Source organism: Anguilla anguilla, chromosome 13 (assembly GCF_013347855.1).
Source record: "Anguilla anguilla isolate fAngAng1 chromosome 13, fAngAng1.pri, whole genome shotgun sequence".
Taxonomy (NCBI): domain Eukaryota; kingdom Metazoa; phylum Chordata; class Actinopteri; order Anguilliformes; family Anguillidae; genus Anguilla; species Anguilla anguilla.
In genome coordinates this window covers 7,889,433-7,902,379 of record NC_049213.1, presented here as the reverse complement: position 1 = coordinate 7,902,379, position 12,947 = coordinate 7,889,433, and the positions used below count along the sequence as shown (strand labels likewise).

Below are 12,947 nucleotides of genomic sequence, written 5' to 3'. Positions count from 1 at the left end.
CTTCATCGGTATTGAATACAAGTAAAAACATTTGTTTTGTGCCCTCCAATAAGAATTAATGCTAGTCTGCGGTTTTCATCATCCGAGGCCGATTCCAAGACAAATAAAAATCGCTCAAGCAAGTTCCAAGCGCGACCAAGACAAGAAAAAGTGCTCGAGACTGGGTTCTGGTTCTTGAGCACTGCAGCCCAGGATGAGGCTTTATGAGAGGCCCCCAAGGACAGGAATACTGCTGGTTTTATCTTCTGCCTTATAAGTCGCTCTTCCACCGCATGGTACCGGCTCAACTCGACTCGACTCTATTCAACTTTTTGGATTTCCATCGGGCAAAAGTTGTGGATAGTACCTGGTACCTGGCACTTTTTTTGGTATCACCTCCGTTGAGGTTCCAAGCGAGCCGAGGCGATACCAAAAGGTGACGTGAAAACACTGCAGACCACTGATTGGTCAGAGCAACGCGTTTCATGTGACGTCGCTATGACGACCAGCTACATTGACGGGGGGTACCATCTGCAGTGGAAAAATGAAGTACCTGGTACCAAAAGTGAGTAGAGTCGAGTAGAGTCGAGTCGAGTCGAGCCGGTACCATGCAGCGTAAAAGCGGCTATAGTCCATAGTCCATAATCAAAATAAGGTCACTGATTGGCCAGAGATTAAACTCAGCTCACGCATCAGGTTTAAATCAGTCCCTGATTAGGGAGGAATGAATACCAGCAGTACTGCTGGCCCCCGAGGGCCACATCTGAGCACCCCTGGCCTGGGACTAGCACAGCGAAGCGGTGGGTTGCCTTTGCTTACGGTGCGGAGGTGTCTCTGCCTCCGATACATGGGAGAGGCACAGAGGGCTGTTTTCATTTCCAGGAAAAACCACACTTCCCATCCCTTTCCTGGGAAGAAACCAGTTGGTCGCTACAGAAGAGGAGATAAGAGAATCCTGGGCAGTAATCTCTGCAGCCATTCTCTGTGAATCACTCCTGAGGGAAACTGTGTTTCTGAAACCCCCCCCCCCCTCCCCCTATCAGAAAGCCCCAGGCAATGGAACCACCCCCCCCACCACCACCACCACCACCACCACCACCCCCTCCCTTCCCCTACCCCTGCCGCAGACTCCCAAGAAGAACGTTAGGATGCTGGTGTTGAAATGCCAAATTTCTTAAAAAGGAGAGGACGTTAACCGTTGGTTTTAATCTGGACCTTCCACCTCCCCCCATCCCCCCGTCCCCTCTGGCCCACTCATTGTGTCACGTTGGGGTGGGGTTATCAGAGTTCGCCAGGGAGGTGTGCGAGGGCTACGTTAAACCCAGAATTTGTGAAATCGTGCCGTGGAGATTCGAACTCCCTTCTACTCTGGAACATGACACAGCAGCTCTGGGGAGCTCTCCAGGAAACCCAGACAGAGAGCAGCCACCCTCCTCCTCCTCCTCTTCCCGGGCCTGCCCTACCGTCGTGTGCCAAAACCAGCACAAACCGACAGTTTTTTTCCTCCCCCTCGTAGCGATTTATGCTAAGACAAACCCAGCATTTGCTGTACTCACTCCAGTAGCAGTGGACCCCGCATGCCTGCGTAGTGAGCGTTTCGCCTCCTGCTCCTACTCTGTGGTCTCCGATGTACCATTTCATTCCTGAACGCTAATAACGAAAAGCACCCCTTTGCCAGGCCACCCCTGCTAGGTCCTGCTGAACCCATCCTGTAACCACACCCACAAACACACGTACGTCTGTCCACCTAAAGTATTTCAGATTCAGGTGAGCACTTTAGCGCAATAGGCTTTGACCTGGTTTCAATAAGCGTAGTTTTTTTTCTGAATTCTAACTTGTATAAATGAATAAATAAATTCAAGTATTAGTTTTCTCTTGGACAAACATAGGTTTGCAAGTTCAGGAAGAAAAATGGTTACATTTTTTACAATAAATTTGCATTTTTTATAGCTCAAAGTCGGAAAAATGATAGCAGAATCCGGACTTGCGTTTTTAAGGGTCTGGATAGCTGTGTCACTCGCCCATCTAAGCTTGCACTCAGAATGGCAGAACAAATCGGGGGATTTGATTGGCTTGCTCCAGTCGGCAGTGACCTGGGTCCGTCTCTGTGACCTGGGCATGCTATCCTGCCGTGGCCCAGGGGGAACCAGCCTGGCCTTGGGGGCGCTGAGTTTCGGAGCACTCCTCCCAGGCTCCTGCTCGTGGCACGGGGGAACCAGCCTGGTCGTTTTTGGGGACGGGGAGCTGAATTTGAGTGTGCTCCTCTCAGAGGAGTCTCTCCTCTCTGGTTTCTTTTAGGATAGCACAGCAGCATAGTACATTAAAGTGAGCACCAGCACCTTCCAAAAGGCACAAAATGTCCTCCAGTAAACTGAGATTACAGTTTACACTATGGACAGGGTAAATTAAACATTAAGTCTTGCGTGTACTGTAACCAACATAGCAATGGCAGAAACTATTTTGCTTGGCATTTAAATAAATGCAAAAGAAATTCAATTTTCTCCAATCCTTAAGCCTATGAGCATTTAATTAACTGTTTTATTAAAAAATAAACCCACTAAAAAGGGAAGTAACATTTCAGCATGCTATTCAAGCAGCCTATATCTGAACATGAGTATTTCCAAATATTGTAAATAATATTATTTTAATTAATACTTGATATGGCCCCTAATTTCATCCTGATTAAAACTGGCTTTACTGTATAAACACTGCTGAATATGGCCTCAATCCATATGTCCAATGTCTTAGCCATTTTCTTTTCATCAAAAAATAAAACTTTTTTTATAGCTCACAGCTTTCAGTACTGAATATTATGTGTATCATATACTGAAATGTTTATCTAAAATTGTAATTTTAAGGAGTTTTAGTTTGTTGCACCAAGCAAGAAACAAGCATTAAGTTGCATATAAGGCTGAATTTAAACAACCAAATATTTTCCCTGGTTTTCAGTTCCACACAGAATTGCCCGAGGTGCATTTTAAGATATAACAGGGGCACTGTGACTCTTCAACTAATCTCCAGTTTACATCGGTTCATAGTACATTATAATGAGCAGTTTCAGCATCTATGCTTTAACCTTCAACAAGCACTAAAGACTGAACAGTCCAGAGTACAGCATTCCTAAAAGGCCATCAGTAGATTACAGCATTCATTGGTTGCTCATTAAATTGCCTTGATTTGATTAGCTACAAGCATATTATGATGGAAGTTAGCAGTTGTAGTTTAAATTGTCCAGCTGTGAAGAGTAGCAGACTGACAGACTCATAAAATAAGAAGCCTTATCCATATTTTACACTCAACTTTCCAGCTGACAAAAGTGACAAGCATGAGACAGGTTAAGGAGATCTGAAAACGTGTTGTCCTTTATCACAGCTACATCGGGTTCTTTGGAATGTTTTGAACTTTTTTTATTTTTTAAATCTTGCAGATGAAATCGCCAGCAGGTGTGCAACTGGCCTTAACCAGTCACAGATTGAGACCGTCAGCAGCCGAAATCTGAGACTGAAATGGTATCAATCAAGACGTCTTCCCACATGACATTAAAACATTTCAATCAATTTATAGTGAAGAGGCATTCATCTTCACTGACCTCAGTCTGAGTCGTCTACTTTTTAATATTGTCTCTGCATTTTGTCGTCGCCCATAACCCAAGGTTTTGGAGCATGACAACTTCACTGGCGGTCGAGTTAAAAGACGATTCCTTCATGAGACATATCACAGGAGCAATCTAGGTGGATTTCCTATCAGCAGCAAAGCACCATTACATTTTTACACTACATTTATTTGGCAGACGCTTTTATCCAAAGCGACGCACCATTTATGGCTGCTGAGCTGGAGGCAGTAAAAATGCAGGAATTTGTGATGAAAAGCTCTTTTCAGCGAGCATCTTGCTGTAGACACGGAATGAAGAGCAGCGCTCTTTCATAAGCGCTTCTCCTTTGGGTTAGTTCAGAGTTGATCTCAGTTCAACAGCTGCCAGCAAAACCAACCGGCCATTCAGAACATTTCTCTGAAATTCTTTCGACGGATTTCATAAAATTGACTTACTGTAGCAGTATCAGTACAGTGCTTATCACAATGAAAACTTGAAGAAAGCTTGATTTTGAAACAATTTTTGTTTTAGGAAAGTATGACTTTCCAAGCTCAATTTCTGTTTTCTGTGAGCATACATTTCCACACGGGCAATAGTTTACTTTTATTTCATAATTACAGGAGAACTTTAAACAGAATAATTGATCTATTATCCAAGTTCTTCCTAGAAATATTCCAAATCAACAAGGGTTAGTTTATGTTGCTAACTGTGCCTTTTAATAGCTTGTTTGTACCACAGCACTGATCTTCATTCCTGGACCTGGCAGGCCGCAAGATCTGCTGGTTTTTGTTGTTACTCTGCATTAATTGATCAAATAAAGGAGTCAATTACACAGTGAACTCACCTCACCTGGTTTCTTGGGTCTGAACTGCTTGCTGATATTAAGGCGTAAATAAAAAACCATCAGACCCTGCAGCCCGCCACGACCAGGAATGGAAATCACTGGACCAATCTTCAAACCAGGGGTGAGCAATTCCTTTCCTGCAAGACTGGTGAGGATGTCCGGATTTCATTGTCACCAATTACATTGGACAAATTAGCCAATTAGCTGAATATACTTATGCCCGTGTAACCATAAATTAGGCCGCAATGAGATGTTTCTTATGACACAGGAATTCTACATTCACGTGACTAAAATATCAATAAATGATTGGGATAATTAAATAGCCAAGAACAGAAGTTGGCATGACATCCAAAAATGGAAATAGCCATCCTTGTCCACACCTGCTTTAAACGTCACACTAAACGCCGTGACGTGAATCAGAAACGGAGGCAGCCCAAGAGCGAGGCAAAGGACACGTGATTGTGTTTGTGAGCCTTTACGCCAACACCACAACTGAAGTCCCAACGGAGTAGGCCAGTTCACAGAAGTCTGCCTCTTACCAGACTCCAAAAGGAAACAGTTTACTGTGCTGATAGGGAGTCAGCAAGTGTGATTAAGAGACAGTGCTCAGTTACAAAACATCCGACTGGATCAGCATTATGTAAACCTTTGGTTCTCCATAAAACAGTGTAATCATTGTTTTGTATTGTTGGGAAGCCGATGTCATGGGGAACAATTTGATGTCTCAGTTAGGCCTACATCGATTAACCCGGTGTGATATACTTACAGAGGTGGCACAAGCAGGATAAATTGTTGTACTGTTTTGTCATGATTTTTGTCTTTATTTGATGACTTGGGGTTTTTTTATTTAAGGAGGGAAGTGCAACAGCTCGGGGAAACTCGTCAACAGTCTCCTACACATCGCATGCGTATAGCCATTTCACACTCATATTTTGAACCATTGTATACCGTCATTATTACTGAACAGTAAACTGCATTCATTTTAACTTGGCATTCCTCCTTGCCTCTTAACACTGCACACCTAGCAGTTTATGGTCCTAACATACACACAGAACTCTGAACCCCCTAGTCACTTGCCTATACACTAGCGTCGTAGCAGGATACACAATTGTATTTATGCAGGCTACGCAAGCCAGAGACACGTCCACATCTACCAAGTTAGATAGTGACCCGTATAGAACCACACTACTGGCCGACAGCAGTCTCCTCCATCTATGTATAACTTTTAGCACTGAGGAAATGTTAAAACAGTATTTTGGAGTAAGATAATCAAGATGACATTTAAATTATTCCTGTTCCAGTAGCACCAGTTAAGACCACACACGTTCCTTCGCCACTCAGATACTTCCGCTGTTTGGTTTGCAGAGGAGTTTCTTACAGTTGGTGACCTGCACGAGACAAGTTTTGAATTCTTACTGTTGGTGACCCCGACGAGCCGTCTGGTGTATCAGAGGGGCTGCCTACAATGGGAACCAAGCATCACAATACATGCTCATTGGGTTCCCCGAGTTCACAAAACTTCATATTAAGAGCAAATCACCGGATAAAGACAGAGGTGTAAAGCCCAGAGTTCAGAAAATAAAAGTCCTTCCGTTTTTCTTCCACCCATGAACTCAGCCAGCTGATTTTGCTAATTAGCTCCCCACCTCCTGACTGAAGAATTGTGCTAATTAGCAAACCCAGGCGATTGGGACAAAATAATTACTTTTTGAACCTGGATTTTCTCTGGATAAAGGTAATGGTTGCAGACCATAATGCAGGGCTGTCCTCCGTTTTCCTGGAGATCTATCATCCTGTAGGTTTTCACTCCAACCCTAACCAAGCACACCTCATTCAACAGCTGGGAAAAAATCTTGAGAGGAACCTGGCTATAGAGGGGAAGCCCATCTTCCACTGGCCAGCCTGGTGTAAAAAGTGGCAGTAGAATGGAATGTGGCAGAAATGCTACAAGGGTTCTATCACACTGAAGGAGCTATTGCCTGTTCTTAGAAACCGATTTTTCATCTAATTAATTCTTCACTGTTATCTGGCTATGTTCCTGTATCGTTTAAGAAGGCAGAAATCAAGCCACTGCTCAAGAGATCAAATTTGGATCAAACAGACCTGGCTCATTATTTCAAATCTCCCATTTCTATCAAAGATTTTTGAAAAACGTGTAGCACAACAACTATCTTCTTTCTTACAGGATAAGTTCAAGTTCGAGTTCAACTTTATTGTCATGTGTATTAAAAATACAATGAAATACTTGTGCATGACGACGTGTATGAGAGGTTTCAGTCTGGTTTTAGAAAGAATCATAGTACTGAGACAGCCCTAGCCCGAGTATTGAGCGATCTGTTTCTCTCTGTTGATTGTGGATGCATCTCTGTTCTTGTCCTGCTTGACCAGAGTGCTGCCTCTGATACCATATACTGCCATATCCTCCTCCGTAGGTTCGAAAAATCAGTTGGTGTCACTGAACAAGCCTTTATGTGGTCATCCCCTGCTAACCAGAATATTTTACCAGCAATAAATTACCATTGCTTGAGAGCAGTCCTGTTTCTACTCATTTCTGTAACAGGAGGACTGCTATCTTAACACAGACAAGGATTTCAATAAAGCTTTTAGCATCTGTTGCAGTTTTGGAGCTTGCTAACTAATGCGAACAATGAGCATAGCCTGTTTACAATATTCTGGCATACTACCAGGCTCAATAGCTAATGAACCATGAATTTAAATAATTATAATATGTAAGAATTTGATCTAATTATTAAAATCGTTTTTAAAAATTTAAATACTTCACATGAATAATATAGCTTCAAGGTTTCTCTTAGTTCCACTTTCTGTTTTCATATTTCTATTACGACAACAGACTTGTGAAGTAATAATCAAGCATTGCGAAAATAACTGTAAACATTTTAATGTCTGCCTGAATTCACATTTTTTTATTTTTTTATTTATTTATTCTGTAAACAGTAAGCTTTTTTTAACCCGTTTAACCAAAATGTCTAAATTGTTCTCGGTCAAGGGGAATACGGGGTCACTACGCCTCGCGCCAGTTTGTGTTGCGCTGTTCACGTGAACCGGGACTGCCTTTTATAGTGGAACCATAGTGGAACACGTCCTCGCGCCGTGATTGGGGAATGCCTCAGCACGTGCAGTACCGGATGCACTTGCACCGGCTCAGTTGTCTTTGTTATGTAACTTCTGTCCAAATCACCCCACGCCTTAGCCTAGTGGAACATATTAAATTTCCCTACTTTTATGCGGATGTTAACCTCGTTATAAAATGAGCAGCAATGACCGCAGGAGTCATTCTGAGTCACTGAACAGGTCTAGCGGACAAATTATTCGCCAGTTAAGCTAATCTATAATTAACATGCAGTCATGTGCTTGAGTCGATGTTAGCTGTGCATAAGTATATAACCAGAGCCTAATCATCAAAGGCTTTATCTTAGCTCAGAAATGACCAGAGCCTTACCGGTATGTTAACATAACATCAGGAGTCAAACAACGTGACCTGAAGTGTTTGCCCCCTCCTCTTATACGAGCCCTATGCAAAAACAGCTCTGCTGCATTCATTGCCTCTTGCTCGAAGGCAGCCGGTATATAGACACCACACGTGGGTCTTTGTACCCGCCTACGCTTTCTGGGAAATCCTACTATCCTTTTCTTTGCTTGCGATGCATCCGCGCAGAGGGACTATACGCGCACTTCTGTCAAATTTTCTGTGACACTGCCGCTTGCTGTATTTTGCGAGCGCCATCATATCAAACGACCGACTGTAAAGATTAATTAGATATAGTAATATTTTCAATATTTATCTTCCTTCAGTTTTCACTAAGTTTTGGCGCGATTTTGCGGCGTGTAAGGATACGTCGTGATGTGGTCGCGTACATGTAAATGGTCAGAGCTGCCACACCTACTGAGCCGTGGTATTGTTTCTGCGGTATGCGACAGTGCTGTCCAGCTGTCTGTGCACGTCTTGCTTTATTAAATAGCCAGATCACTATATCGGAGAAAACCAGAAAGACAGACAATTGTCAAAAATTTTGGCAATTTAGTGTGTGACTTCTGAAATTATATGTGGCTACCTCGCCGTTTTGAAGGTAAGAAATAATCATTTAAAGGTGAAAAAAACTTTAGTTTTATTGTAAAGGAAGCGGTACTATTTCGATCAACAAATTGTCTCTTAGAAAAATATTTGAGTGGAAAATGACTACCACATGATTTAGCAGGGCTACTTAAGTCGTTCTGTAGCTGGAGCACAGTGGTTTTGTATGGAATGTGCATTGGTTGCTAGGTAGTGGCTGTCTAACATATGCTGCACGCATATGCTGCACTGAACTGGCTAAAAAGCGAACACGTGTAACTACCCTCTTCACCTTTAGTTATAGCGGTATCACACAGATATAACCAAGTTGTACATATTCAAATGCATTTACTTGCTAAGATTACTTGAGTATGAACTAACCGGTGGTACGTTTTGTTTAGGCTAGATTGTGTTCGTCTCGTTAATTACCAAAGATAATTATCTGTCTTTACTTCACTTGGCTACGATCGTGGACGGGAGAGGGACCTGATCAGTGAGCTTGCAGTTACTTTATCTGTTTTCAAAATAAACTCAAGTTTAAGGTGTCTGTCTGCCTTGCATGTGTAACGGTAGTAGGCGAAGACTTTTTAATAGGCTGTACAGTGCAGTCGTTTAAGGTAAGCCACGTAGATGGCGTGAAGTAGCGTGGGGATACCGGCAATTCTATCTGACTGCGGGTCCTATTTAGCGCGATCACCGAGAACACCATTGTTTGTTATAATCACTCAATTTCCATGGCAAACTCCAACCAACACCGAAATGTGTACTTTACGGGGCGCCGAACCAAATTTAGCCAGCATGGGTAGAACTTTCCAGCTGTTCGCATGACGTCATATTTTAGGGGAAAGAAGGGGCGCAGGGGCGGGGCCCGGAGTGTAAACATGTATAAAAGGTTGACTACAGGAGGGGAGTGGGGTTTTGACTGGTTACCGGCGCGAACTCTGCTGACACCGGCATTGGATCTACTATCCGATATTACTGTGGCTGCGTAAAGCGCAGTCTGTCCAGTTCTTTCATTCAGAATTTAGAAATTGGATACTATTTTCTCTTCTTTCTTTTTTTATCCAGATTAATCTGCAAAAATGCTTCAGAGTTTTTCTCCGTCCCGTTGCTGGGACTATGAGACCGAGCCGCTGTTGTTTGACGAAGAAATCTGCCAGATCCTGATGAAGGATCTGCACACGCTGCCCACGCCGCCGCAGTCTCCTCCTATGAAGACCGGTCTGGACAAGCCCCTGTCCAAGGTGGACCAGCTGGAGTTCGTTTCGGAGCTGCTGCTGGAGGAACAGGACTTTCTACAGCTCAACTGGAACTGCGACCTGCTTCGCAAAGACTGCCGAGCGGAAACGGACAGCATCAAGGACCAGCGACCAGAAGTGTCCGACGACTGTTTGTGGCATTGCCTCGGTGACAAATTCCCGGAGGAGAAGCTCTCGTCGGTACTCTCCGGCCCCCTGCTTTCGGACATTGACACGAGCATTTTCGAGGAGATCGCCGGTTCTACGCTCGACTGCCACAGCGCGGCGCTGGTGTGCCAGAATGAGGACTTGTCGTCCCAACAGAACGAATCTTCGGATTCCAGCTCCCTCTCTGCGGCTAGCGACTCTTCGGCCAGCGACTCCGGTGAGTGTGTGCAATCTCGCACTTCAGTAGCCTAACCGTATTGCTTAATCCTAGTCAATAGTGAGATCTGTTTCCCCGTCTTTATATGCGTGTTGTGCAGCAAATGTAGTATCGGCACTAAAATAGACCGCAGAACAAGATGAGTCATTGTTAATGTCGTATATTTGCGTCTCGAATCTTTATACCGGTGCATTAAATTTATGTCGGTGGTAAATTGCATTAAACTAATTTGTAGAAACTCTGTTAAGAGCATCATCAGTTACGTTTTATAATCACGATTCTAACATTGACTGTCTAGCACTTTTAATACAATTGCTTTAAGTGTTCCACAGATGTGTAGTTGCATATTTACATGTAATATACAAATGGAAATGTTAAAATTGAGAGCAGAATAGATGAAACTGTATTCAGAAGCAGAGAAGGCACAGTGATAATCCGCAGTACAGGCTAAGGCAGGAGACTGAGCTCGTGTGAACCAGCAGTGTGTGAGCAGGATAGTGATGTGGGATTTCGGGTGACCCCCTGACGAGGTTCCTGTGTGTCTGCAGAGGAAGAGATTGACGTGGTGACGGTGAAGAGGCGGGGTCAGACGGCGCACCAGGGGGAGGTCCCCAGACAGCCCCGCCCCTCGGCCAAGCGCTGCCACCTGGAGATCCAGCAGCACGACATCCAGCTCCAGCACAACTACGCCGCGCCCCGCCCCGCCTCCCCGCGTCGGGCCGACGGCCACAAGCGGGCCCGCGGCGACCGCGGCGAGCCCCAGCAGCGCTCCCGCCAGAACGCGGCGGCGGCCGCCGCCGGCGGCGACGGCGAGGACGAGGAGGAGCGGCGGAGGACGCACAACGTGATGGAGCGGCAGCGGCGCAACGAGCTGAAGAACTGCTTCCTGCGCCTGCGGGACCACGTGCCCGAGCTGTCCCACAACGACAAGGCCTCCAAGGTGCTCATCCTGAAGAAGGCCCGGGACGGCATCCGGGGCCTGGAGGCGGCCGGGCTCCGGCTGGCCGCCAAGCGCGACAGTCTCCGCCGGCGGCAGGACCGGCTCAAGGCCCGGCTCGAGCAGCTCCGCAGGTAGTCTGGAGCCCCCTCCCCTTCCCCCCTTCCCCCCCGCTGGGGAGGAAGCAGCCCGAACTCACGCTCTCTGCCGGAGCGGCCTAATCCTCCTCCTCCTCGTGTCCCGTCGGGACGCGGGAGCGCTGTACGGACTCGCGCCCCGGAGCACAGACTTTCACACGCCGCCGTTTCAGCCTCTCTCTGTCTGCGTAAGGTTCGGCGGGGGCGGTACCTCCTTCCCCCACCCCCCCGCCCCCCGTAGCTCGTCCCATTGGCTCCCAGCCCCGCACACTGTATAGCGTCGTTAAGTCTTAGCGGTCGGCCAAAGACCCATCTAGAAAAACAGGTCTTCTGTAAATATGCCACGTTTGTTTATTAATCGCTTCAGAAAAAAAACGAATAGTTCAGGAGATTAATTTTTCTTTTCTGGGGTTGAAAAGCAGAGGCCCGGTATGGTCCTTACACATTCCTCTGTTTGTTTCCTATGTACACGGTTAAAATTCAGTTTGATGATTATTATTATTATTATTATTATTTTAATTTTTTTTTCTGCAACACATGCATGTTTGCCGGGACTTTGTTTTGGGCTGGACCCAAAGTTTGTATCCTAATTAAGGGTCTTGATTTACGTCCATCAATCATTGCACAGTTAACCTGACGAAGGCTTGTTCAAAAGAGTTCTCAGAGGATGTGTTTTTCTTATTTTATTTTTTTTATATGTTCATTATTAAGTTGTATGCTGACTTGTACATGGGCTGATTTTGAGTATATTTCAGCTTCACATTATAACAGAAGAAATAAGGATTCAGTTGTCTGCGTTCCGTTTTGTACTGTTTTAATTTGAGTATATTATGAGGCCGATTTTATAAACCAGTTAACTGTTAAATTTGTGTGGTCTCAGGTACCCTGTCAGGAAAGTCAGATTTCGTTTGTTTAATGCATGTGTTGTCTACCTCAGCTAGGTTTTTATTTTTATTTCCTTTTTTGTTTTTGGGGTGGGGGGGCTTTAAAGGCGTTGTACAGAGCATTTTTTAAATGTTAATGTAATATAAATTATTTTAGAATTTCTAGTTCATTTTTAAATAAAGTTCTGTTCTTTATCAGCAGCACTTGTTTTGTAATGTAATAAAGAATGGGTTTAAAAGAGAAGGGGGAAAAAAGTTTGGTGAATGGAGGGGGGGGGATCACATGAGTTAGACATTTTGAATAGAGTATCCAGCACTCCCTCATGCATTACATCATAGTCATTCGGTAGATGCTCTTAGCCAGAGTGAGAACATCGGTGTTGCCCTCAGGAGCACAAGAATTAAGTATCGCCAAGAAGCACAGAGGCCCACTTATCATAAGTAAGCGTAAACCTAACGCAGCAGTTTGTATTGTAACGAAAGTTTCGATTAGGAGAAGTGCAATGATGCAACTTGATCATGCTATGACATGACAGTGATACTCTGAGCAATGCTGCAAGTTCATAATGATGTGAGTAATCGCGATGCGATTAGGTGCAAAGTGAAACAGTAGATTTGACCGATTCCCCCCCCCCCACCCCACCGAACACTCAAGAGACCGTTGCAGTAACAGTATAATCTTCAGTGTTAGCAGCTGTTACTTTCAGTGCCTTAATCTGCCTAGATAAGTTTGCCATGAGAATTAGCGACTTGTCGCGATACGAATCGATTGATGCGCGTCACATCGATGCAGTTGTGTCGTGACGTTCACATTGTGATGCATCGACCTTTCAGTGCACTGCTAAGGGTTAGTAAAATAACCTGTTGCAAAGCTATGCC

At 44.7% G+C, this 12,947-nt stretch overlaps 1 protein-coding gene across 1 annotated transcript; it reads left to right on the top strand.

The window, feature by feature from the left end:
* Positions 1–8,291: 8,291 nt before the first annotated feature.
* mych (myelocytomatosis oncogene homolog) lies at positions 8,292–12,312 on the top strand. Its single transcript, XM_035389637.1, has 3 exons — positions 8,292–8,503; positions 9,556–10,110; positions 10,659–12,312. Exons 2-3 carry the CDS (start codon positions 9,570–9,572, stop codon positions 11,183–11,185), a joined length of 1,068 nt encoding a protein of 355 aa, XP_035245528.1. The 5' UTR covers positions 8,292–8,503; positions 9,556–9,569; the 3' UTR covers positions 11,186–12,312.
* The last annotated feature ends 635 nt before the right edge of the window (positions 12,313–12,947 follow it).

Bases quoted from the DNA above. Each gene is read 5' to 3' on its own strand.
- mych (XM_035389637.1), top strand. From the start codon at position 9,570: ATGCTTCAGAGTTTTTCTCCGTCCCGTTGCTGGGACTATGAGACCGAG. The intron at 10,111-10,658 runs GTGAGTGTGTGC...GTGTGTCTGCAG, and splicing joins CTCTTCGGCCAGCGACTCCG to AGGAAGAGATTGACGTGGTG.